The 27,332-nt window shown below is 33.6% G+C and overlaps 2 protein-coding genes and 1 long non-coding RNA gene across 3 annotated transcripts; all 3 read right to left on the reverse strand.

The window, feature by feature from the left end:
- Positions 1 to 1,747: 1,747 nt before the first annotated feature.
- On the reverse strand, positions 1,748 to 3,223 carry LOC134251687 (uncharacterized). The gene is made up of 2 exons (XR_009988794.1): positions 2,264 to 3,223; positions 1,748 to 2,106 (listed from the first exon to the last, which is right to left on the reverse strand). It is a non-coding gene; the product is annotated as an uncharacterized LOC134251687 (long non-coding RNA).
- Positions 3,224 to 3,511: 288 nt separating this feature from the next.
- On the reverse strand, positions 3,512 to 6,369 carry LOC134251708 (two pore potassium channel protein sup-9-like). Its single transcript, XM_062734134.1, has 3 exons — positions 5,928 to 6,369; positions 4,909 to 5,244; positions 3,512 to 4,657 (listed from the first exon to the last, which is right to left on the reverse strand). Exons 2-3 carry the CDS (start codon positions 5,201 to 5,203, stop codon positions 3,876 to 3,878), a joined length of 1,077 nt encoding a protein of 358 aa, XP_062590118.1. The 5' UTR covers positions 5,204 to 5,244; positions 5,928 to 6,369; the 3' UTR covers positions 3,512 to 3,875.
- An 8,902-nt stretch (positions 6,370 to 15,271) lies between these two features.
- Positions 15,272 to 26,823, reverse strand: LOC134251682 (two pore potassium channel protein sup-9-like). Its single transcript, XM_062734092.1, has 3 exons — positions 26,344 to 26,823; positions 18,168 to 18,452; positions 15,272 to 16,199 (listed from the first exon to the last, which is right to left on the reverse strand). Exons 2-3 carry the CDS (start codon positions 18,448 to 18,450, stop codon positions 15,421 to 15,423), a joined length of 1,062 nt encoding a protein of 353 aa, XP_062590076.1. The 5' UTR covers positions 18,451 to 18,452; positions 26,344 to 26,823; the 3' UTR covers positions 15,272 to 15,420.
- Between the last annotated feature and the right edge of the window lie 509 nt (positions 26,824 to 27,332).

A 27,332-nucleotide genomic window follows, 5' to 3' on the forward strand; every position in this document is an offset into this window, starting at 1 on the left:
AGACCTGAACATGAAACAACGACAGAAGATGTTACCACAATAGAGAAACTAGAAATAACGACCATACAGACAGCTTTCACACCATCTACCGTGGCATCTACAGCCCTAACAGAAATTACAACACTAAAAATCGAGACCAAAAAGACAACTGTTACAACAGAATCCCCGAAAACTTCATCATCGAGTGAACTAACAATAACTAATCAAACAACGACAGGTTTAACTACAAAAGACTTGACACCTTTCTTTCTTTCTTCGTACTGCCAATGTGTCTGTGAAGAAACTTCGGAAACACTTTCCAAACGTATAGCCGAAAGACAGCAGGATCTGAGACTGGATCGTCGTGCGTTGTCGTCCTATGCTAGGAAGCTCAAGTGTGCCCAGGACAATAGACCCTCCTCCACTAACATCGGCTATTTAGGAGTTGTTGTTCTTATTACCTGTGGATTCTTTATTTTCTTTCCAGATATCATAAGGATTGTAGAGGATTTAAGATAAATAAAGCATCGTATTAAAGTTCCTTATAGTGTATCAGTTGGTGTTTATATCAACCGTAACGAGTGTCAAAACAACTAAGACTAAACGGTTTTGCCTTGATGCATTTTATTATCTCTCTAGATATGATGTAAATGCAAAACTATATGGAAAATACTCATTTATAAAGCACTTGTTAAGCTTTCAACAGCACAGATTTTCCTTCCAACCCTTGTTTCCACAAGTGTTTCGGTAAGGAAATTATGATAGCACTATCATGAAATTTGTATTCCCAACTAAAACAATTTTTAAAATTTTACATACATGTAGCCTTTAGCTCTATACTGGTCAGTGACCAGAAGAGCTTATGTTATTGTAATGTGTCCATCTGTCTAACTGTCTGTCTGTCTGTCTATAAACAGTTTTTTTTTTCAAAACACTACTCCTCCTTTAGTTGTGGTCCAATTTCAGTATAACTTGTCACACAAGTAGAATAGACTAAGTACATAATTTAGTGCGTAGGTTTTTTGATGAACTGTGTTGCCATAGTTATTAAATTGAAACTACTTTGAAATTCCTTTAAAACGCTTCTTCTCCTACAGTTATGGTCCGATTGCTATATAACTTGGCACACAAGTAGACTACACAAAGACACATAACTAAAGCATCGGTTTTTGATCTTGATGAACGATATTACTATGATAAATTGCTTGAATTTCCTTAAAAAAAGCCAATCCTCCTATAGTATTGATTGATTTCAATATAACGTGGCACACATGTAGACAACCCGTCCATACACTAAAAGTTTAAGACACATTTTAGTGCATTTTTTTTATGAATGGTGTTGATATAGTGACTATAATGCTACTCATCCTTAAGTTTTGGTCTGATTTCAATACTACATGTACTTGGCAAACAAGTAGTCTATTATTATATACATACTTTTCTTTATGTTTTTTTTTAATTTTGAAAAAAAGGAGATACCATGGTTCTAAAATTTGAAATTTTTATTAAATCGTACTCCAATAGTTTCAATCTGATTGCAAATTAACCTTGCGACAAAGCAAATAAATCAAAGACTATTATTATTCTAGGCATTGCTGGTGCTTAGTTTTGAGTGCAAATGCTACTTATCTCTAGATACAAAGCAGTAGAGCTACAGTCTCACCAGGGACTTCTGGTTGATTTAAGCATTGATTTTCCAGGTTATAATTTAAACACAGTGTTAAAAGCTAAATGTCTTAGATGGAACAAGAAAACAAACACAACTGATTTCAGATAACTCGGCTAAATACGAGCATTTATTTAATGCCTCCTGAAATAACAATGTATGCATGTGTATGTATAAATGAAAACCCTTAAATTTAACAAAAGCCTGCATGTGTATAACCTAAAAATACCATTGTTTATCATATATTGACAGTAAATTACAACATGTATCGGAAAATATTAACATACCTGAGAATCTTTCTTGCAACTACAGTAATACTATAGTATGATTTTAATAAAAACCAGAAGTCTCTGTCGAGACTGTAGCTCTACTGGTTTGTACTTATCAAAAACCATTGCACTATTTTATGTATCTTTGTGAAGTCTACTTGTGTGCCAACTTATTTTGAAATCAGACAAAAACTGTAGAAGGAGTAGTGTTTTTAAGGAATTCCACAGAAAATTCTATTTTGAGTAACCATAGCAATACCGTTCATCGAAATCAAAAACCGATGCACTATTCTATGTATCTTAGTGTAGTCTACTTGTGTGCCAAGTTATATTGAAATCAGACCAAAACTGTAGAAGGATTAGCGTTTTAAAAGAATTTCACAGAAAATTCTATTTTTAGTAACCATGGCAACACCGTTCATCTAAATCAAAAACCAATGCACTATTCTATGTATCTAAGTGTAGTCTACTTGTGTGCCAAGTTATACTGAAATCAGACAAAAACTGTAGAAGGAGTAGCGTTTTTAAGGAATTTTACAGAAAATTTTATTTTTAGTAACCATGGCAACACCTTTCATCGAAATCAAAAACCGATGCACTATTCTATGTATCTTAGTGTAGTCTACTTGTCTGCCAAGTTATATTGAAATTAGACAAAAACTGTAGAAGGAGTAGCATTTTTAAGGAATTTCACAAAAAATTCTATTTTTAGTAACCATGGCAACAACCTTCATCAAAATCAAAAACCAATGCACTATTCTATGTATCTTAGTGTAGTTTACTTGTGTGCCAAGTTATATTGAAATCAGACCAAAACTGTAGAAGGAGTAGCGTTTTAAAGGAATTTCACAGAAAATTCTATTTTTAGTAACCATGGCAACACCCTTCATTGAAATCAAAAATCGATGCACTATTCTATGTATCTTAGTGTTGTCTACTTGTGTGCCAAGTTATACTGAAATCAGACAAAAACTGTAGAAAGAGTAGCATTTTTAAGGAATTTCACAGAAAATTCTATTTTTAGTAACCATGGCAACACCGTTCATCGAAATCAAAAACCGATGCACTATTCTATGTATCTTAGTGTAGTCTACTTGTGTGCCAAGTTATACTGAAATCAGACCAAAACTGTAGAAGGAGTAGCGTTTTAAAGGAATTTCACAGAAAATTCTATTTTTAGTAACCATGGCAACACCATTCATCGAAATCAAAAATCGATGCACTATTCTATGTATCTTAGTGTAGTCTACTTGTGTGCCAAGTAATATTGAAATCAGACCAAAACTGTAGAAGGAGTAGCATTTTTAAGGAATTTCCCAGAAAATTCTATTTTTAGTAACCATGGCAACACCATTCATCGAAATCAAAAACCGATGCACTATTCTATGTATCTTAGTGTAGTCTACTTGTGTGCCAAGTTATACTGAAATCAAACTAAAATTGTAGGAGGAGTAGCGTTTTGAAAAATTGTTTACAGACGGACAAAACGGACGCCGGACGCATTACTATCGCATAAGCTCTTCTGGTCTCTGACCAGTAGAGCTAAAAATCAGATTATTATCATCATATACATTTTCAAAAAATGTACAATCTTTTATAAACGGGGATTCAATGTTCGTTAGCATTTTGTTGGTTCACGGAGCGTTATTTCATTCGTAACATGTATGAAAAGAAATATCTGAAGAAATACATGGTGGCCAAAATTTTGTGGGGACATATATATGAGGTGACGTATAATATCCACGACCCCCCCCCCCCTTCCTTCTTAAAATAATGATGATTTCACTGTAGCTGGTTTTGAAAATAAGAGAAATAAAAAAAAACTGTTGATATGTGGAAAATTGAGAATCTATCCGGTAAGTAAAAGAATGCGAGTGATCAGCAAGCATCTAAATGCTAATAAAATCGAAATTCAAAAAAAAAAAATACTAGTCTATATCTCTCAGTAAATTCACTATGTGCTATAACGACGCCCTTTTCGTCCTCTGCCATTCCAAAAACGATTCCCCCTCGTCGGACAAGTCTTCTTCCTTCGACACATTAACATTAGAGTGTATAAATGGGGAGATATGATTAGAGTTGGGATTTGAATTATAAATTTTATCTTTAGGGGAGCGCCATTTGTAACACGAACACGAACAGACAGACAAAACCTCTTGAAATTCGGGACGCTCTTGAGCGTTTGACACGACTCCGCCATTTCCAGTTATGACGTCACCTTCCAGACGAACTGCATTCTGGGCGGCCACGGCAGCCTCTATTTCATCTCTTCTTTCGTCCTCGGTGTTCATCGTTAAAAATCGCAGTACAAGTAAATTCATGGCTGCAGAAATGACTGTTAAACCTATTATAATGAACAACAGACTAACGACTATATATCCAGGGTCGTTGTTTTCCCTCTGCATGGCCACATAATCCCCAAACCCTATCGTTGTAAGAGTTATAAAACAATAATAAAAAGCATCAAGCATCTTCCATCCCTCGTTCCGGGAAAAGATGAGAGCGCCAGTTGTCAGTATTATACTGGATAACATAAGTGTTATCACTATTAAGTCAGTCTGGGACACTTCTTTGCTCTTACATCGAAAACACTTCTTGACATTTTTCAGCAAAAACGTTACAAAAGTATTGAGTCGTTCACCAACACTTTGGAACATGATCAGAAACAATGGAATCCCAACCAATGCGTATATCATACAAAACAGCTTGCCTGGTACTGTTTTTGGTGTACTGTGACCATATCCTAAAAGAAAACAATGAATTGAATTTTGCTTTTGGTTTATATGTAACTATATAATCAAATATATATGCAAAATACATATATATAATTCGAAATTAATTTTCAAAGAATTCCTCAAATTCTTAATGTACACAGATTTTGAAGCAATTATTTTATGCATGTCTGCTATAGATAAGTGTACGGTGTGAAATTCAATTCATTATGATATTTCTATGAATTGTTTCTAATTTAGCAGAAAAAGATAATGGGCTTACCAATTACAGAGCAGACGACGAGGGAAAAATAAAGTGCACCTACAAACTTCCATTGGTTTTCCACTCTATATTGCCTCGACCTCAATGCATTTTCGCGAATCCTTTCAAAGTCTTCATCCGAGATGTTGTGTTTCTTTATGATTGCTTCCTCGCGACTGAGGAGACTTCTCTTCATTTCAATTTCGTTTTCTGATTCCAGGGCGTCGAAAACGGCGGCGCCGATCAGAAGGTAGGTAAAAGTGCAGACGATCAGAGACAATGTTCTCACGTTCTGTCGTTTCATCATTAGGAGCATTAACAGTAAAGGTCCTCACATTAAAAGGTGTATCGAAGACTCTGAAAAAAAGATGTTTGCTGTTAATATATTGTTTGAAATGCACGTGCGGTAAGAAAGTAGGAATTCAAGAAACACAATCTAGACAAGACATAATGACATCACTGAATTGCTTTCTAATGTGAATCAAAACAACGTAGCTGAATCATTTAAGTATGTACAGTATTTACATTATGCTTAATTCTTTTTGCATTCGAAGGGCGACTAGTTTTAATTTTAAAACTATTACATCCATGTTTTTATTTCCCCAAACCACCCTATGCATGTACACGATGGCAAGTAACATTGTATCAATGTTAAGATTTTAAAATGTGTGCTTTGTTAACGTAATATATCTAAAATGACCGATAACTCGGAATTTTCAATGTGAACCTGTCGACGAAGAGTCCCCCTTGGGATTAACTGCCGCCGTAACACATGAGGATCGATATCTTGTTTTAACAATGGGTTTCGGTGAATATGAGCGAAAATCGATGACGGTTAACTCTATCACAACAAAGATGTCCACATATCTCTAAATATAGTTTTCATTGATTATTTTTATCATTACCGAATTTACTATAATTAACCCTTAGAATGTAAACGTTTAAGAATAAATATAACAATTAATGCATCTAACATGCAATATATGTTTCTATATGGTCTAAAAGAAAACATATTTGAAGTAAAGTGAACAAGTACATACCTTGAGGAACAGCTAGTCTAAAGACGATGTTCCCACTGCATCGCGTGCTCCTTTATGGAAGTCATTAAATCATATTTTTTTTCACTCAGTAGCCAAAAAACACGTGCAAATGATGACAAGTATTCGCTTTCGATTCAAAGAAGCAGACGAACAACGAGACATTAGGCGGATACGGAAATCTGATTCCCGCCAGTTGCAGAGTGTTTGTTGTAGACTAGTGGTGAAAATGGCGGCCTCAATCAATAATTTGATAATCCGAACAAATCTGTTGTAGACTGACTCTCTACTCGACATATTTTTATCGAAGTTAATCATGTACATATGCACTGAACTAATCGGGCTGTGCATTCTAGTAAACATTTTAGCTACTGATAGCTTCAAGGGAATTATAATAACAATCATTTAACCTTTTTGTTTGCCTGGGACTGGGGCATAATGTCCTGTCTGTCCTTCTCTGTTTTGTATTTTCTTTGATTTTTATACAGTAATGGTGCAATTTTAATCTTCAAACGTACTTATTCGAAAGATCTAGTGTTTGCTAGCGCGTCTTTCATAAACGAAAATTAAAATATAGTCATGTACTTATTTTAATTTTCAAATAAAAATCAGTTAATGACAATAGCTACCCCATAAGAATCGCAAAACCTTGTAAATGGTAGGCCCGGGTTCGATGTTCGATCAACGAGCTCCGTGTCAAAGACGAAAACGCTAACACTTGGTTAAAATTTTCAAAAGGTCTCGATTGGGAGTTTCCATCGCGTAATATTTCGCGCATGAAGTGTATTTACCGTTTAAATGCATCCTTTCACTTTATGGAATGTTGTTAAATGAAATTAAGATATATTAGGTTGAAAATTTTAACTACAATTTTATATAACTGTTTTTTTAAAACGAATTTTCAACCGATAGGTAGATTGACGTCGTAAAAATGTTTTTGACGTTGTAATAGTTTGATATGATGGCGTGAAGTTCGTAAAGACTGGGTAACGTACTACAAATGTTATAAAAGGGAAAGTAATCAATATATTATGCTATTGAAATTTAAAACATAGAAATTTGAGAACCTCTCCACCACTTTTATAATTTTTTTTAAAATATAAATCCTTTGTATCCGTCATATTTTGTAATACTGTATTTAAAAAAAGGAAAATCATTAATTTTTGGCATTTTGAGATGCCCCCCTCTAGAAACAAGACGGTAGAATTTTGTGTTTCTGACATAATGTAGTATTACTCGTCATATATTATAGTTTTAGCAAAAAATCTATTGTAGTATTTGTATGATTTGCTTTTAAACTGCAAAAAAAAAAAATCGTACTTTCCTAAATAATCCTATAGTAAATGTACCAGTATTTTGAAACGGTCCCTTAAAATACCTGGAAAGAAGATTTTCCCCAAACTTTGCATGTACACTGACGTCATTGTAAGTTATATATAGTGAAAAGAGTTTTTCTATCGTAGCTTTCACACAATAAAACCCCAGTCGGCTTCCTTAAACGACATCTCTATATCTCCAAAGAAATTTTAAGTATATCAAGGAAATATTGTTCACGTCACAACTTGTCAACGTTAGAAATTTCTGAGGAACTAACAAAATTGTTTAACAAAATCTAACATATCTCTTTGAAAGTTTCGAGAAGCCATTTAAAATTTAAGTATATCACCCATTCGTTTTGCCAATTTATATTTTATAATCAGCAGCAAATACTAAACTACATGTAGCTTCAAATTTTTATTAAGGGTGTTCTCTTACGTTATGGTGTATTCAAATACAGTTCAAGTAATTACAAATATTTTATCATGTTTATTCAGCAGCTCCTCTTTATTTGTTGCCAGACCAACCTTCTCCATGGCTTGCTTTTTCTGCTGCCGAATCAGAGTTACCTCTCTTTATCTGTAATCGTCATCTGCTCTTTGCATTCTTCCTAAATCCTTTGACTTGGACCAGACAAGAGGCCAATTACTCATCACAGATTCAATTAATATGCATATTTGAGAATCTAGATCTTTTAATTTTTTATATGATTCAATTTTGGTTGTAAGGAATCATTTGATTGGATTAAAAATTAGTTTATATTGTATAACTTGTGTTGCCTACATCACTCACAATGACTTACGTAAATGAAATTTTAAGGGTTGAATCTACCGAAATTTTCTAGTATAACCTGGATAGCAATTTTAGAAATTCATTCCTTATATTTTAAAGCGAAAATTCAACAGTACCTGTAGTTAGAAAAGACTTATTTATAATTATTAAATATTCAATTTCTAATTGCTTTTCAGTCTTCCTTTGCTTTAAGTCTGTGACATAAATACTTTTTACTTCTTAGAAAATAAAATAATTGTACAGATATTGATTATTATGGGTCTTGCATATTGTTGTATGAAATTGGGTCGTCTCCTAAAAAAAGCAATTTATCATTGAATCTCTCCCTTAACACTTGCAAGTTCAACCTAATTTAAAAAAATATTTTCCCATAAGTGACATTGGAATAAGATTGTAGTACCTCAACTTAAGAGCTTATTGAATAAAATTTAATGTATCATAAAATCTTTTCACACTGCAACCCAGACACACTGTGAATATATTTTAGCCCCACCTCTCTAGTGAATAGTCTGGATGTCTGGATCTCGACAATAGGTTTAAACAATTGCTGTATTGGGTGACATATTTCAAATGATTCTTGAATTTGAATCTCGGAAGTGTGCAAATACTGACACTTCAATTTAGATTTTAAGAGGTTGAACCATAAAACATGAATTTGCTAGGAATACAGTATAACAATCAGTTTATCTTCTCTGAGTCGCCCGCGTGGCGTTTGCTCTACAGCGACTGTAGGGAGTTGATCCTTACGTCGAAGGATCGATTCCCATTGCGAAACGTAAAGACCGGTCCTTCAAAGGTTCCGTGTTTCACCCAATGGCACAAAACAATCCTTCACTGCTCAATGGCCCCATGTAGGTCAAATTAACAGCCCTCCACCGACATGTAGTGGCGACTTCATCGACTTCTACAGATTTTGTTTGATTTCAACATTTTCATCATGAGATTTTACCAAAATCAACAGCTTAAAAACTTACGACTTTTTCAATACACAACCATACCCCACGATAAATTGAAGTTCCAGGCTTTTTTATATCATTGACAGCTGCTTTTTCAATAACAAGAGGCCCACGGGCCTTATAGGTCACCTGAGTATTGTGCAACAACTTTCAAATTATTAAATTTGGTTCCTGTTTTAAACCAGAGGCCATGAAATTCGCAATTCACAATATTGAAAGTGGCACCATTGCTTATCATAATTATAGACTTAGCATGCTTACTCTATACTTAATACCAAAAGGTAGATCAGAGTAACATAGAGAAAATGCACTTCTGCTTTATAACTAGTTGTGCACATCATCCCAAAGGAACCCCTGACCTTGGGGCCATATATTTCAAAATTTTGCAAATTTTATCATAAAATGGTTGATTAATACCTAAGAGCAGATTTCAAAGCATTAATTTTATTTTCAGACTATGTACCACCACCCCACCCCCCAACCCAGGAAGGGGGGGGGGCATAAAAAAATAACCATTTTGCTAGATGCACCTTTCTTCATCATAAATATATATTCTTAGATCATTGGCATAAAACCCAGGAGCAAAGAAGAAGATTTTCAAAGAATTAATGCATTTTCACTATATGATCAATTAACACCAGAATCTGGGGCCACAAAATTCACAATTTTGGAAGAGGCACTCTTGCTCATCATAACTATGTACTTAGTTAGTTTATTTAATACCCAGAATCAGAGGAGAAGATTTTCAAAGAATTAATGCATTTTCACTATATCAATAGTGCCCCGCCCTAACACCAGAACCCATAACCCTGGGGCCACAAAATTCACAATTTTGGAACAGGCACTCTTGCTCATCATAACTATGTACTTAGTTTCAGAGGAGAGGATTTTCAAAGAATAAATGCATTTTCACTATATAACCAATAGTGCCCCTCCCTAACACCAGAACCCCTGACCCTGGGGCCACAAAATCACAATTTTGGAAGAGGCACTCTTGCTCATCTTAAAATACTTAGTTAGTTTACTTAATACCCAGGAGCAGAGAAGAAGACTTTTTCAATACACTATATAACTATATAGACCCGCCCTACCAATTTTGGAACCACTTGCTCATCATAAATTAGAAGTTCAAAGAATAAAGTATTTTCACTATATAACCAATAGTGCCCCGCCCTTTCACAATTTTGGAAGAGGCACTCTTGCTCATCATCTATGTACTTAGTTGTTTTTAATACCCAGGAGCAGAGAAGAAGATTTTCAAAGAAATCATGCATTTTCACTATATAATCTATATAGCCCCGCCCTAGCACTAGAACCCCTGACCCTGGGGCCGTGAATTTCACAATTTTGGTAGAGGACTCAATGCTCATTACATTCATGCCAACAGTTTGCCTGCTTGATGTCCAGGAGTAAAGAAGAAGATTTTTAAAGATTACAATAATTTTAGTGGTTTTGGCCCCACCCCTCAGGCCCCAGGGGGGGTGGGGACCATAAAATTCACAATTTTTGTTCCCCTTCACCCATAGATGCTGTATACCAAATTTGGTTGAAATTGGTTCAGTGGTTACAGAGAAGAAGCTGAAAATGTTCAAATGTTAACACACGACGCACGACACACGACGACGGACGAAAACGGATAGCAATAGGTCACCTGAGTTACTCAGGTGACCTAAAAATGGAACTCGTAAATATACTTACCTTGTCATTGCTCATTTGCAAAATTATTCAAAAAATATTCTGATTGTACACACAAGTACTCTGAAGTTGACATAAAAGAGATGCTTGAGTTTCTAATTGACAATATCTAAATTGTTTTTGGAGACCAGGTCTTCCAACAATCTATTGGATTCCCATGGGTACCAATTGCGCCTCGTTATTAGCAGACCTATTTTTGAAGTCATATGAAGCAGAATTTGTCCAAAGTCCTATGCGTGAAAAGAAGAAAACTCTTGCTGTGGCCTCCAACTCAACATTTAGGTACCGTATATCGACGACGTTTTGTCAGTTAACAATTATGGTAATTTCCATTCTTATGTCAATACGACATATCCTGGTGAACTTGAGATAAAACATACCAGAGTCTGACATATCTATTTCATATTTGTATATTTTACTTGAAAAAGACGTTAATGCTAACCTGACAACCAAGCTCTATGATAAAAGTGATTACTTTAACTTTTTTTTTATCGTCAACTTCCCTTACTTATGCAGCAATATACCTTTATCACCTATATAAGGAGTTTATATAATTGAATATCAATTAATTCGATAGGAAAGAGTATGCTCTACGTATGAACATAAAACGTGGTAATTTATTGACAAACAAGCTGATGAAACAAGAATATCAGCAGTCTCGTTTAAAGTCATCATTCCATAACTTCTATGGTCGATACAATGACTAATGTCAGCCAAAACAATTTATCATTGAGTCAAATGACGTTTTCATACTAATTGTTAGGCCATTATTTAAATATTGAAGTGACGACGGATTTTTCCGTTATTTCCCGATCATGACAAGGAGCACACGGCGTGTGTGGCCGGTCGCCAGGGAATGCTCACTCCTCCATGACACCTTATCCCACCTCTGATGTTTTGGTGGTCCGTGTTTGCTCTGCTCCCATTTTCTATTGTTTCATGAACTTTTGATTTAGAACACTGTTCGTTATCTCCATATGTTTCATTCCAAAAGCTTATTGCACATCAACAGGACAATACCACTACTTGTAATTATATTCCAAAATATAAATATAGGCTCCTGCGAAAAAATGTAAGAAGAGAGTAAGGAACTGGGTTTGGGTGGGAAAAAACTTTTCAGCAACATTTGAAATCCAGGAAGAAAATAAAATTTCCAGAATTTTTTGCACATGTTACAGGCCCGCCAATCTTGTTCTTAAAGATGAGTTTGTTCGAGTACGTGCAGGTATATAATGAAAAAAAAACGGTGGTATTTTATTCCTTACTGTAAAGGGTTATTATGTTTTAAAAAGGTTTTCAAATATGATTTTAAAAAGTCCTTCCAGCATCTGGAAAACCAAAACAACGATTATCAGAATTGTAACTTTCGGTCATTTGGGCAATGGGATGATGACCCAAGATTATAAGTACCACTGATTGAAATATACCCAATTACCTTATATACTGTTAACCGCTGAATTAGTCATGTTTTGATTAAATTGATTCAGGGATATGTCATTAACTAAATTGATTACCAGTGTTATGAATGGGAAAAAGTACTAGAAACCGTTTTTAAAAATGAATAATATAAAATTTCGAAAAATACCACAGAAATACGAAAAAGTATATTTCGACATTGGCCATGAATTGTTTTTATCTTTGACAGAATCTTGATAACCATTAAGTCTATGTTTTGTTCCAGGAAGGAAATAATCCTTCTTCCTTAATATGAGAAATAGCGAATGGTTTGATTATATACGAAAATCAATATCATATTATGAGTAATGGTCATTCATATTTGGCGATAAGAAATACAGTTTCCTGTCAAATATATGAATAGCATATTGGTCTGTTAAATTCACTTGATACTTTGATAATATGCGCAGATTTTGTTTACATTTACACACTTTTGGTAACTTGGCTCTATAATCAATCCCGTCTTTTAAAACAAAATTTGGATATTTACAAGAAATGCCAATACCAGGCTGCAGAATTAACAAAATGACTGCCAAAGGCAAATGTATGCCAAAAACGAATTCTTCCTCACAACGATAAAGGCAATAAAGTGAAAGTGGGGAAAACAATGGCGAGCTTTCACTTCTCAATATAATCTACAATGTATGTTTAATTCATGTACTACATGTACATGAATAGCTACTTGATTATCGCCTACTCAAATTATAACTTAAAGCACGAGTCAACAACATGTTGCAAGGGTCCATTTTGCAGGTCTTTAAAAGGTATGTTCATCTTATATCAATATACATGTAATTGCTTGTAACCTTTTATCCCTTTGGAAAAAATGCCTTCCTATATTTTACTTTCAAAAACCATTACTATTTTAATTTAGTTACTTGTGTGCCAACTTATTTTGAAATCAAACTAAAACTGTAGAAGGAGTAGGGTTTTAAAGGAATTTCACAGAAAATTCTATTTTTAGTAACCATGGCAACACCATTCATTGAAATCAAAAACTTATGAAATATTCTTTGTATCTCATGTAATATGTGTGCCAAGTTAAATTGAAATCAGAAAAACTGTAGAAATAGCGTTTCAAAGGAATTTCACAGAAAATTCTATTTTTATAACCATGGCAACACCGTTCATTGAAATCAAAAAAATTTATATGGATCTTACTGTAGGACTTGTGTATTAAATTGAAATCAGCGAAAACTGTAAAAAAAGTTTTAAATAATTTCAAATCTATTTTTAGTAACCATGGCAACACCGTTCACCGAAATCAAAAACCGATGCACTATTCTATGTATCTTAGTGTAGTCTACTTGTGTGCCAAGTTATATTGAAATCAGACCAAAACAGTAGAAGGAGTAGCGTTTTAAAGGAATTTCACAGAAAATTCTATTTTTGTAACTATGGCAACACCGGAAATCAAAAACATGTATGTCAATATGCATATAAAGATTTGATTGCTTATTCTTTATTTGTGTTCCAAGTTATATTGAAATCAAAACTGTAGAAATATTTAAGGAATCACACAGAAAATTGATGATTTTTATAACCATGGCAACAATTTTTCGAAATCAAAAACATGCACTATTCTATCATCTTACTGTAAAAAAAAAAGTTATATTGAAATCAGACGAAAAAAAAAGTAGTGTTTTAAAGGAATTTCACAGAGAATTCTATTTTTAGTAACCATGGCAACACCGTTCACCAAAATCAAAAACCACTACTATTCTATGTATCTAGCTTTACACTTGTGTGAAGTTATATTGAAATCAGACCAAAACTGTAGAAAGTCGTTTTAAAGGAATTTCACAGTATATATTCTATTTTTTAACCATGGCAACACCGTTCATTGAAATCAAAAATTTTACACAATCCATGGTGTTTGTAATCTTTGTGTGCCTTTATTGAAACAGTTCCAAAACTGTAATAAGTAGCGTTTTAAAGGAATTTCACAGAAAATTCTATTTTTATAACCATGGCAACACCGTTCTCCGAAATCAAAAACCCCTGCGCTAAAAATAGCGACATGTAATACTTGTGTGCCAAGTTATATTGAAATAAAACAAAACAGTAGAAGGAGTAGCGTTTTAAAGGAATTTCACAGAAAATTCTATTTTTAGTAACTATGGCAACACCGTTTTCGTAGTCAAAAACCGATGCACTATTCTATGTATCTTAGTGTAATACTTGTGTTCCAAGTTATATTGAAACACACAAACTGTAGAAATAGCGTATAAATTTCACAGAAAATTCTATTTTTAGTAACCATGGCAACACCGTTCATCGAAATAAAAATCGATGCACTATTCTATGTTCTTAGTGTAGTCTACTTGTGTGCCAAGTAATATTGAAAATTTAAAATTGTAGGAGGAGTGCGTTTTGAAATATTGTTTACAGACAGTGGAAAGACAGTGTTTTAACAGAAGACAGAATTTGCTAATTTATGACCTTGACCTTTGACCTATATTTTATTCAAACCAATTACAAATTTATTAGGATTGCATGTATGCGTGTTTTCTCAGGCAAAATGCATTTTAGACATGGGATAATTTGTTGTTTAAATTAGAAATATCGATTCATTAATATGCTTACCGAATACAGAAATATGAGAATGTTGCATTTATATCGATAGTTCTTTATAAAATTCATATGGACCGAGGAGGACATGATATCAAATTTATTTCTGCCTGAAAAAAGTTATATAATCTCAAATCAGTCTGGTATCCCTGAAAGCTTACACCATAGAAAAAAAAATAGGATGTAATATGGAATGTTTTTGTTATAAACATGCAACTGAACGAAAGAACAGCGCCGCTGGTAGGTTGACGTGGACGGTGTTTCACTGGTGATCTCGAAATTCGCACAGAGCATACCATTTCTGCTTTTATCTGTCTTTGGCTTGTATACCTATTTTACCACAGCAGAGTCACAAATCAATTATAATTTTTTGATAGTACACTCAACAACTGTATATACGGAATAGGAACTTTGCATAAAGTATTAGTAGGTATTGTACCTCTATAAGTAGTATCAGGCTCGAGGCTGAAAAATGTTTTAATAGGTCTGGTTTGAACAGATGTACAGCTGTATGTGTATAATATACTTGCTCAGAAAAAAAACAAAAAAAACAAAAATTACTCGGTTTCAAAAGGCATTTAATAGACAATACTTAAAAATACATATTTTAAAACGTTCAAAGCGTTTATATATATATATATATACCCAGTATTTAACACTTTGAAAATATATTATATATGGCACAAAATGGTAATTGTTTATCGTCATTATCAGAACGAGGCCCGTTTTGTTTTTTGCCAATGGAGAAATGAATCTGTTTCTTCCGACATTTCGTCTTCTTTAGCAATACTGAATGACGTTACGTGATTAATGTTGGGATTGGAGTTATGTATTTTTCCATTGTTTGGGGACCTCCACTTGTAACAGGAACAAGAGCAAACTGATATCGCGTCTTGGTATTCGGGAGTTTCGTTCGCATTTGAAACGACTCCACCATTTCCGGTGATTACGTCACCATTCAATCGCACGGCATTCCGCGCAGCTTCCGCTGCCTCCATCTCATCTCTCTTTTCGTCTTCGCTGTTTAAAGTCAAACAACGAAGCACCAAGAGATTCATGGCAGCAGATATCACTGTCAATCCAATTAGAATAAAAAGGAGGACGAACAATACATAACCTGGTCTCGTTTGGAGAATGTTTTCCTTCTGCATAGCTACGTAATCACCAAAGCCAATCGTAGTCAGCGTGATGAAGCAATAGTAGACAGAGTTGATGATTGGCCAGTTCTCCAGTTCAGAGAACAACAGCGACCCCGTCGTCAGGATTAGTGTAGACAAACTTAAGGTTATGAACAAAACGTCGGTTTGAGAAACTTCAGCCTTCTTGAACCTGAAGCATTTTTTGATATTTTTCAAAAGGTAGGTCACAAATGTGTTTAATCTTTCACCAACACTTTGAAACATGATCATGCAAAGCGGGATTCCAGCCAGTGCGTAGAGCATACAGAATATTTTTCCGAACACAGTTTTTGGTGTGCTGTGGCCATAACCTGTAAAAGACGAAAATGCATCAAAAACTTTTAAGAACATTTTCTGTTGAAATTACGGATTCATAACTACATGTACTTTGACAAATGAGCCAAAATATTTTCACTCAACATGTTATACTTTTTAGAACAATGAATAAACACATGTTATACTTTTTAGAACAATGAATAAAGGTGGCAAAAACCTATATTGAATTTGTCTTCAAGGTGATATCTTTCTAAATTGATTGAAATTAAATGTAAGACTACTATTAATAGTGACCATTAAATGGCAATCTGATACTGCAATATACTTAGCCTCCGATAAACGTATCTGAGATATGTTTTGAAAATCTGTTGCATGTTTTATAGGTTATGCAGTACAAATGGTTTTATATATAATTTTAATACTTTAAAAGGACTGCACACTCAGTAATATTGTACGATATTTATGGATGCGCAGCCTAGTATATCTGGAACATCTAATAAGTATGTCAGTGAGGAAAACTAAATAGTCATAATGTTAGATTAGGTACATCATCTAAGTTACATCTTCTTATGATTATATACTTGGTAAAAGAGCAACTGGTGTCATGATCCAAGAGATATAGAATGTCCGAACAATTATCACAGAACCTGGAGAAAATTCCTGGAAGGCGTATCAACGTGTAACTGCTGACGTCAAATCGTGATATTAATTAAGATATTAAGCCATTACTGCTCATTTAACTGTGGGATGGGGATCTTGGAGAAGTTCATCCGATGGCCAGAGATGACAACTTTCTGGTATAATAGTACCAAGCTGTCTGTGAAGGCAGACATTAGTGTCAGAATTACAAATCCTTTATCTTCAGACAGCCGTACAAACAGAATACATTTATTGGTTAACCATATATTGTTCACTAATTAGTTTGAAAAATATGTAATACATGCGTATTTTGTAATTTAATCATATTATTTCCCTTTTTGGTTTGCTTGTAAGCCCTACTGATCTAAGACCAGGAGAGCTTAATATGCGACAGAAAGGTGTCCATCGTCCACCCTTCTTTCGAATTCCCACTGCGGGACGTGAAGACCGGTCGTTCTGATGAGACCGTCTAAATTGAGATCCCTTGTTACAGTGGATGCTGGCACGAAAAAGTTCCCTGACTGCTCAGGTGCTGGCACGAAAAAGATCCTGGGTGATCAATGGCTCTGAGTGCCGAGTATAGGTCTAAATTTGCCGCCCTCTACCAGCCAGTGGTACTTCCTCCGGAAAGGTGAGTAAAACATTCTCGAGAGGGACATCAAACAACAAAACAATATAACTTGCCATTCAATGGACAACATTAGGATATGAAGTTGTTTTCATTGGTTTTTGAATTTTTGCTAACGGCGCTATCATATTATCATTGACTAAAAATAGTTATGTCTGTGAATTATTTTGAAAACGATACTCCTTGCACAGTTTTAATCTGATTTCAAAAAAAAAAATTGTACACAAGTAGACTGAAATACATCATGTTTAAATTTCAACTTAAGATTAACAATTTTTCAACTGTAAATAAATAGAGAAATTTCTGTGATTTTTTCTTTACTTTACTAATACTCCGATGTTTTGAATGTAATAAAATCTTGACACTCTAAGATGTATAACTTTTTTTCGGCTTTTGATTTTTTAAGGTGCTGCCTGGTTTATGAAATAAAAATTTCTGAGAAATACCTTCAAATCGCTACTACTACAGTATTTGTCTGATTTAATATAACTTGGCACATAATTTGACTACACTTTGTCCACGTGTTACTTTTGTCATTTGTTACACATGTATGTACAAACTAGTAGATCTACAAACTTGTTTAAAATACTGTTATAAATAAATACATCTGTTTTAATAATGCATGACTGTTTAAGTGAATTTTGAGAGAGTACTGAATTTCTGGGTGACAAATGCAATTGTTTGCAATAATTTGAAATAATAATACACTTCTAATTGTGTAACGTGCAATTTTTACCTATGAGGGATACAACTAAAAGAGAAAAATACAGCGCTCCTGAGAATTTCCATTGGACCCCGGCTTTGTAAGGTTTGGACTTCAAAACATTTATTCTGATGTCCTCGAACACTTTGTCACTGATGTTAAATTTTTCAATGAAGTTCCTCTCTTCCTGGAGTAGTTTGTTCTTCAGTTTGATTTCATTTTCTGATTCCAGGGCATCAAATACAGCGGCCCCGATCAGAAGGTAAGTAAAGGTGCAGACGATAAGTGAAAGCGTCCTCACATTCTGTCGCTTCATGGCTGCAAAAATGGAGGTAAGAATTCAAAACGTAACAATTAGTGTCATATCAAGTGTTCCATAAACGGTCAAAACATTGTAACATCTGGTGTCATATCAAATATTTCATAAAACCAATCCTAAATCAGTTTAATTTTGGGAGAAAGGTCTATTTCCATAATGAATTTAAAAAAAAAAAAAGATTTTTATTATCTTTTAATGCTTTTGGTATCCTTCAACTGGTTTTAAACCTATTGTGACAGCAAATTCTAAATTAACAGAAACTTTGGTGCTCCAAATCACGAGTACTCTGCGATAAAAGTGCAAAATACTGAATTGTGTACTTCTGAGACATGTTTATTTTTCATCTGCACTTTTGGACAATAGTTCTTCACAAGGTTTCAAAGACTTTTTTTTTTAGATTTCCTATTACATTTTTTCGTCCCAGAAGAAATTCGGTTTATGTCTGTTCGCGTAATCCACTATAAAGAACATGTACAAATGTCGGGCGCACGCTTTGATCTCGGGATGTCCATGATCGATTTGTAAATAATAAGTTGTTTTCGCCCAATTCCTTGGAATCTATCGCTGTGTTCTTGAGGAAGACATTGATAGGCTTTGGAAACATGTCATGATAAAGAAATAGCAAGAGTACAGACGATCTCAAAGAGAGGCTCTACAGATTCTCCTGAAGTGCTTTATCATAAGGAAAGTTTTGTAAACATCATGATTTAGTTTTACTGCTAATAAGTAAAACATGTAACGGCATATCATTTCAAGCACTTCTCACAGTTAAAATCCGTATATTCTGTATTTCCTTAACGATAGATCAGACAACTTTCTGATGTTAGAATGGACATCTTAGTACTTTCGGGTCACCCTCATTACTTTGTCGACATAAACAATCGACGAAAAGTGTGAAGAAACATTTTGACATCGTTATTATTGCGCCAACATCATTTAATGGCGGGAAGATTGTCAACATATCGAACATTTCCAAATATTTTATTACTCCTAAAGTGCAATATCACTACGAAACCATAAATACGGGAAGTGAGTAAAATTCGAATTTTTATGCACTCTGCTTACTGACAATAATCGATAGGCTAATGTAAATCATTTTATTTTCACAAAATGATAAAATACATTCAAATATTTTCTTTCCTAAGCATCATTTTTTTGGTCTATGCTAGTTTGTGCCTTCGCTTTTAATACTGGTCTTAAACAACTGGATCTGGCACGGAAAAAAAATTAAAGCTTGTGGATTTATTGTTTAGTATTTATTCCAAAAATATTTTTTTTAATTATTGCTTGGAACGACTGAGATTTTTCTTACCCTAATTTACTGTTTAACCTCTAATTATATATTTCTTCATCAAAGGTTATAGTGCATGTGATATTCATGTACATGTAGAAAAAAAAATTAAAAATCATTAAAGATTGAATCTTAATCTTTTTTCCCCCGAAAATATCATATTTATCTGTTACTATACCTTTCCATTCATTAAAGAAATTTTTTCATGATACTAAATTTATATATAATTTCGAAATTTAACGGCTTCCTGTATATATTGTTGTGTATATAGGTTATCTTAACCAAACCAAGACTTGCACTTTATTACACGTGTATAAGTGAAATTCAATGACCTGTTACAAAATTATTTTTCAATGTAACATACTCATTATAACATGAAAATTTGCCACCATAATATCAAAACTTTAAGATTACATAATATGCTGATTCATCTTTACATACGTACCATATCTATAACTTTATATTTTGTAGTTTTAAAAGGGATTGATTGTATGTTGTTTAACGTCCCTCTCGAGAATTTTTCGCTCATATGGAGACGCCTACACTTCCTGGTGGAGAGCTACAAATTTTGTTCTGCACTCGGCACTCCTTGAGCAGTGAGGGATCTTTTTCGTGCCAGCACCTACAGTGACACGGAACCTCGGTTTATACGGTCTCATTCGAAGGACAGGTCTCCACGTCCCACGGTGGGATTCGAACCCGCGACGTAAGGATCAACTCCTTACTTCGCGACTCTATAAAGCAGACGCTCTAACAACTGCGCAACGCGGGCGACGTTTTAAAAAGGAAGAAAAACACAAATTGATTACTTAGAGAATCATTTCAATTATGTCACAAAAATTCCAAAATATATACTATTATCTAATTTTATAATTTGGAAGTCCTCGAGGGGTATAATTTTCCTTCGCCTTGTCCTTAATACTGGTAAAGACATAATCAAGCAAATTAAATGCGATATTGGAATAGCAATACACATAAAAAGAGATGAAGAGGAAACGGGTTTTAGATTCATTGTGAAGAGTAGGACAAGCGCTTTTATCACTCTTCTTGTGGGATATTGATTAAATATATTGTGTTCTGTTTTTGTACTCTACTCTAATATTGTTACACTTTAATCAGTATTTTCGGAAATTGAAATAGAATCAATGTTTCCATTTACCTCAAGTATTTTGTTTTTGAGATGTTAACGCCTATGAGCCGGAACGCTCACTTGAATTGCAATGATTTTTTTTTTCTCCTGTTAATTTTGGTTTTCAATCAGTCAATACGCTCTATGTTAAAAATCTGTTTTAGTTTTCCAAACTGTAGTCTTGTATTTTTGTTTAATCTAAAAGTCAGTTTATTACCGTAGTTACTTTTGGATACAAAGTGAAGCTTTTTTCCAAGAAAAGAAATACATTTCCTAAACATTCTTATATAACACTTTCCCATTCTTCTATCATATACTAACTTGGTTACTTGGTGGCTTTACACACTATTTTAAATATTAACTTTTAAATTTTTATGTTTTTAGAGAATCTGGCCACTTGAGATATAATGTTATCTTGGTAATAATTACATAAACAATGTAGAAAACTAGCTTAAACCACTTCCAAAAGATTTAGTACTTAATGAACCTGATTAAGTGTGACACGAACAGTGGACCGCCATATCTATAGGTCTCAAAAAATACCATCAGAAGAACAAGGATATTTTGGTTAACCATGATTCTGTCATAGACGATGTACCAGAGATAGTATTGTTATTGACATAACAGAATTCAGTTAGGCGGAAGATATTTTTTTATATCAATTTTAAGCCATTTTCTTTTCAGTCTCGCCCGCGCGGCGCAGTGGTTAGAGCGTCAGCTATAGAGTCACGAAGTAAGGAGTCGATCCTTACGACGCGGGTTCGAATTCCACTGTGGGACGTGGAGACTGGTCCTTCGGATGAGACCGTATTACCAAGGTCCCATGTTTGCAGTAAGTGCTGGCACGAAAAAGATCAATCATTGCTCAATGGCCCTGAGTGTGGAATATATGACAAAATTTGTAGCTCTCCACTAGTAAGTGGTGGCGTCTCCATATAAGTGAAAAATTCTCGAGAGGGACGTTAAACAACATAATCAATCAACCATTTCCTTTTAAATGAATGTATATAAAATGCCCTGGAATCGCACTTAACTACCAGAAAAAACGGCAATTTTATGGGGGGTTTTCTCCAAACATAACAAATATGAAATAGAGGACTGCTTTGTATGGAATCCGGATAGGGCCACGCAGTTCACTATCGCATCATCGCACCATCAGGTTTAACAAATATGATGACGATGAAGCGATGGTGCGATAACGATGAAGCGATGGTTGTGTAAATTAAAAAATAATTTTTTTTATTTATAGATTAAAGTGGGATGATGGATAGGAAAGATTAAGCTTTTGTAAATTAAAAAATAATTTTTTTTATTTATAGATTAAAGTGGGGGGAAAGTAATTGAATTATAATGTTATATATCGATCAACTTGGTTATATGGACCTCAAATATCGCTTCCTTTACAACAGAATTTCGTTATATCAGCATAAGGGATACAGTGGAAAGCAGTATCATTTTAGGCGATTCTTTTTTTTTAAAATGAGTTTTACTGTATTGTAGGTGTTGAATGATTTTGGAGTTATTGTCATTCAGTGAGTCAACGTTAGTATCAGAAAAAAAAATTACTTGAAATTCACAATATTGATTGTGCTAAGTTCTCAGTTCATGTTATTTATTCCACTTGATAAATTCTGTGCCATCGCTTTTTTGTCTGATTCGTTAAGTAGCCGTTAATAAAGATAGACATTTCCCCGGAAGAGCAGCGCCCTGTCCAAAGATTAACACTGACTCCGATAAAAAGGTATGTCATGGAATCAATAACTGATAAGATATTTCGCGTCTTATCCACACTTAGTTAAAATATCACAATTGTCAAATACTGTAATCATTTGTTAATCGATTCATGAGCCTTTAAGGTATTATCTTTTTTCACTTTTCTGGAATCTGTATAGACTTTTTTTTATCTTTTTTTCACATACAATAATCTGAGTCGTCCAGTGGAGTATGTTGGGCAGAGAGAGCTGCATTGAAAAGTTCCAGATGCTGGATACAGGGCCAGAAATACAATATTTTAAAATTATTTTATGTTTAGGCATTAATACTCCTTGCCATGGGAACCTCGTGGTTGTCATGCTTATTAACTCCCGCCATTTTTATTAGTTTTAGTGCAGATTTTATTAGCGGCTGACCTTGTCAATAAAGAGAAAAACATGTCGACTTATTCTGAAAACAAGTCAAGTAATTTGACAGGAGAATTTACATCAAAAATACTCTACTCAGTTATAAGTTTTATGTAAATCGAAAAAGTCATTGTCTTAAGGTACTTAGCTGATACCGTTCAATTTTCGAACTGTTGGTGAATGACCTTTCTTATAACAGGCATTTCATATTAATCTTTTTATAAGGTCTTTATCTGAATAAACGCTAGTTTTCCGTGCTTACTTTGAATTTTCCAGGCTTTCGATCTTAAACATCAAACAACAAGATCAAATTCATTTTTCGTCCTTTCCCTGAACTTATACAAAACTAAATCAAAGTAGCGATAGATTTTAGCAATGGAAGCCACTCTTACAGATAATTTTTTTGGTTGGTTTACGTGCTTACTTTGAATTTTCATGCTTTCGATCTTAAACATGAAACAACAAGATCAGAATTTATAATTATTCTTGTCCTTTTCCTGAACCTATTCCAGACATAAATCAAAGTGGCGAGGTAGATTTTTGCTTGCAATGGAAACCACTCTTACAAATAAATAGTTTCTTCAATTATAATTTTCGTTTGAGAATAAATGAATTTTATGTGTACACGGAAGTTTATTTTGAAATTTGATTTTTGTTATCTCGTCTTGGATACACTAGGGACATGTCTTTTGAGATAATACAAACGCTAAATAAAGCAACAAAAATAAAAAAATCTATATAAAATAAACATTTGTAGTAACCCTCAAAGAACTACAATAAAAATTCGATTCTAAAGCGATTCCCCTAGTGTTAAGATTCTGACAAAATCGGACCGTGGTATTAGGATTGAAAAACTCACTGTCAGTGTCTTATCATTTATATTGATAGTTTTAAAATAATTTTTTCATCAGAATATAAACGTGATTCCCCCCCCCCCGGTCAATTGAGTTCGAGATAATGTGGTTTGCATGTATATAATTTACAAAATTCTAAAAATAATAATAATAAATAATAATAAAATTAGTGATCGTTTAAATCAGTTATTGAGGATAAAATACATTACATTTCCTAGCTTACTGGTTTGGGGTATACAAAAATAATAGGTTGGTTTTGGGTTTGACCTCAGCATATCATGGGAATGAAATTTAACTTCAGTCTAACAACAAACCTTTATGATAAACATGAATGACTAACTTTTCAATCCTCAATTACCCTACTTGTGCAGCAATATACCGTTATCACCTGCATGTATTACGGGGTTTATATCAATTTCTAAACCGCGGTGAGTTATTGACAAATAAGTTTATGAAATAGGAATACCTGCAGTCTGTTTGAAATTCATCATTCCGTAAGTTCTATGGTCGATATTATGACTTTGTCAGCAAATACAGTTTATCATATAGTCAAATGCTGACTGACTTTTTTCATAATATTTTACTTGCACCTGTACCTACTGAACAGGATCACATGAGGAACTTTTTTTGCAGTTTTTTTTTTCAAAATATATTAGTTGTATCATTTAGATGTTCATGCATTGTCAACATAGTTTATTTTATTTAGTCATAAACTTCTATTTTCTGGTTAAAAGAAAAGTAAATCCATGTCAGTGCATGAAAGACAACTTACGGGTATAAATATATCTGCCTTTGTATCTGTCCCTTCCAACAATTGGAAGAGAGGCGATAAATTCTGCTTGAAAATGAATTAGTCTTTCTTAACTTCATTTAGTTTGACAGCTGAAATTATTCTTGCTTCTTCAAATAAATCTCCATAGAAATCAGAAAACGTATTAGCAATTATCCATGAATATTTTGTAAGTTTAGTACTCTCAAGCCGCCAATTACGCGACCAATTGCGACCCAGTGGGTAAAACCACGTGGCTGAAATTAACACCATTCTCGTCTAGTCTTTCAATTTCAATTTACTCATCCATAATGTAGAATATATATGCGTTAGAAAATAATTCCTTCAATTCAACATAGGATTTATGGTATTAAAACAGTTAAATATGAGGATTTTTCTTTTAACGCTAATGTAATGATATAAAACAGTTAAATAGTAATAAAGTTTTATTTCCTTGTTATTTTAGTTTTAAAAAACCCTCTTATTTATGATAATAGAGATACAAGTAATTCCTGTACACCAATTAATTTAATTATTTTTTTCTTTTATGATCAATCATTTTGCTTTTAGCCAATAATTTCAAAACGAGAATATAATTTAAAAGTTGAATCCACTCAATTTCTGTTCCAGAAATACATGAGGTATTGCTTTAATATTCCTTTAAAAACAACTTAGATCAACATATTTTTTTTTATTTCAGACAAAATCAGATTTAGTATTCACATTATTAATTTGTTAGCCTTAACATAAAAGTCACGTGACCAATCATAAATGGATAATAAATACATCAATGAAAATATCTTATCTATTGATTGGTTCTTTCTTGAGGGGAAAACTACACTGTACAAGTATTTGAAGGATGGCTAAAAATTGGTTTTCAATAAAATTAGTCAACTCTTTTTTTGATTTTGAAACTTACTGTAAATGATAAATTTAGGGCAACCAAACCGTAGAAGCAATATCTGAAACGATTGTTTTCTATGTATAATGTGTGTATATAAAACATATCCATAATTTAAAAGCATCTCTTCTTTAAACTAGCAGAAGTCTGTTCACTGTTGTCTCTAGTTATCATATTTCTGTATGTGTATGCGTCTCACTCTGTGTCTTTGCATGCAAAAATAAAATATATAACAGATGGTTTTCTTTAAATGTAAATCAAATTTAAACATTGAGTTAAAATTAAAAAAAAATTAAAAAAAATAAAAATAAAAGAGATGCCAACCAAACAACACAGTAGGAACATACAGTGATAATATTTCAATCCTTGAAAGAAAATAAAAGCTACTTTAAATATCAAAGCAAATACTGACAATACTTTTAAAAGATTTTTTCCTGTAAGGTCTTCTTTATTTTAATATAGTTATTTATAGTACTTGAGATTTTATTCGTATTGAATAAACTATATATTTTCGTTCGTGCACATTTGCACGTTCAGAGAAAATCTTATGCTACTTCGACTTCATGTAAAAATATAAATGCTTATTCATCATAGGCCATCGTGCGTTCATAAACAGATATCTGTGTGTGTACTAAACCCAAAACTCAATTTGTTTTGCATCAATATTGAAAGAAACATGTGTTCTCTGATCGTATCTTATATAGCAATGGATAAAAGAGCTGAATATTTACGTAATATTACACACTGAAGTTAAGCTTCCAGAGAGCAAAAAAAAAAAAGAATTCCGAAAATCTGAAAGGTCAAAAGTTACGAGAAAAGTTTTTACCTGTTTTGGTCTTCCCTACTTGATCTCCATGCCCTCTCGTCTCCCCATTTGTTACGGTTCCATCGGGAAAGAAAACTAATTTGAAGTGGAATCACAATCAATTAAGCGGGGAGTTAACATGAAAGTAAACTATCGGTGTTGTGCTCAGACAGTTGTGCACATGCGCGGTTGGAACAATAAAATCGCTATTGATTGTCCAGTTATATTATTCCTTGAAAGACTCAATCGCATAATAAAAGATGATAAATTCCAGAAATGTTACATGTCTTTACCCTGAACAAACACGATCGTCCAAAGAGGAAAAAATTACTGCAAGGTTCCCGCGTGGAATTAAAAAAAAAAGTATTCGGTTCAAGCAGGCGAAGTTTTTTTTCATGCATGGGGTGCGTAATTAGGATTAATTCTGTAGCTTATCTTCAGGCTGTATCTGTTGGATTCCCATGTCCCGTGGCTAGTTATTACTGTATCCTTTGAAAAGACAGAAATGATTTCCGACGTGCAGAGCCAAACACCATGTTATCTAAAATTATTTAATGTGAATCGCCTTACAAATGGAATGCAAGTGGAATACAGGGGGAAAAAATCCAATACATTTCTAATTTGAGAGGGAAATGATGCATTGTGCAAAATTAACCCTTTTCTTTCCAATGAAATGATTGCCATTAATTAGTCTACAAAACTATAATCTTTTTTATATATTTTATGACAAAATGAAATAAAAGTTAAAACGAAAAGTGCTCACATCCAGTGTTACTAAATATGATGATGAAGTTTCCAGACGATTCCTTAGAAGTTGAGCTTTAGTAGGCGACGAACTTTTTCATGGATGAATCAATAGTTGAAATTATATCTTTATTCTCTATTATAATATGACTGTTCTCGTTAGATTATGACGTCACTGCTGTGTTTTCTTGGATAAGAACAAACGCCCTTAAGACAAATAACGCAAATATGATTGGCTTAATATCTGATATTGAAATAGAGGCAGC

The sequence above is a fragment of the Saccostrea cucullata genome, unplaced genomic scaffold (genome assembly GCF_032062105.1).
Source record: "Saccostrea cucullata isolate Sc308-1 unplaced genomic scaffold, CSIRO_AGI_Scuc_v1 ctg168, whole genome shotgun sequence".
In the NCBI taxonomy this organism is placed as follows: domain Eukaryota; kingdom Metazoa; phylum Mollusca; class Bivalvia; order Ostreida; family Ostreidae; genus Saccostrea; species Saccostrea cuccullata.

What these genes read in the sequence shown, in the direction of transcription:
- LOC134251708 (XM_062734134.1), bottom strand. Translation starts at nt 5,203, where the DNA reads ATGCTCCTAATGATGAAACGACAGAACGTGAGAACATTGTCTCTGATC. An exon ending in CGTCGTCTGCTCTGTAATTG is followed by an intron (nt 4,658 to 4,908) that starts GTAAGCCCATTA and finishes GTTTTCTTTTAG; the next exon opens with GATATGGTCACAGTACACCA.
- LOC134251682 (XM_062734092.1), bottom strand. Translation starts at nt 18,450, where the DNA reads ATGAAGCGACAGAATGTGAGGACGCTTTCACTTATCGTCTGCACCTTT. An exon ending in TTTAGTTGTATCCCTCATAG is followed by an intron (nt 16,200 to 18,167) that starts GTAAAAATTGCA and finishes CGTCTTTTACAG; the next exon opens with GTTATGGCCACAGCACACCA.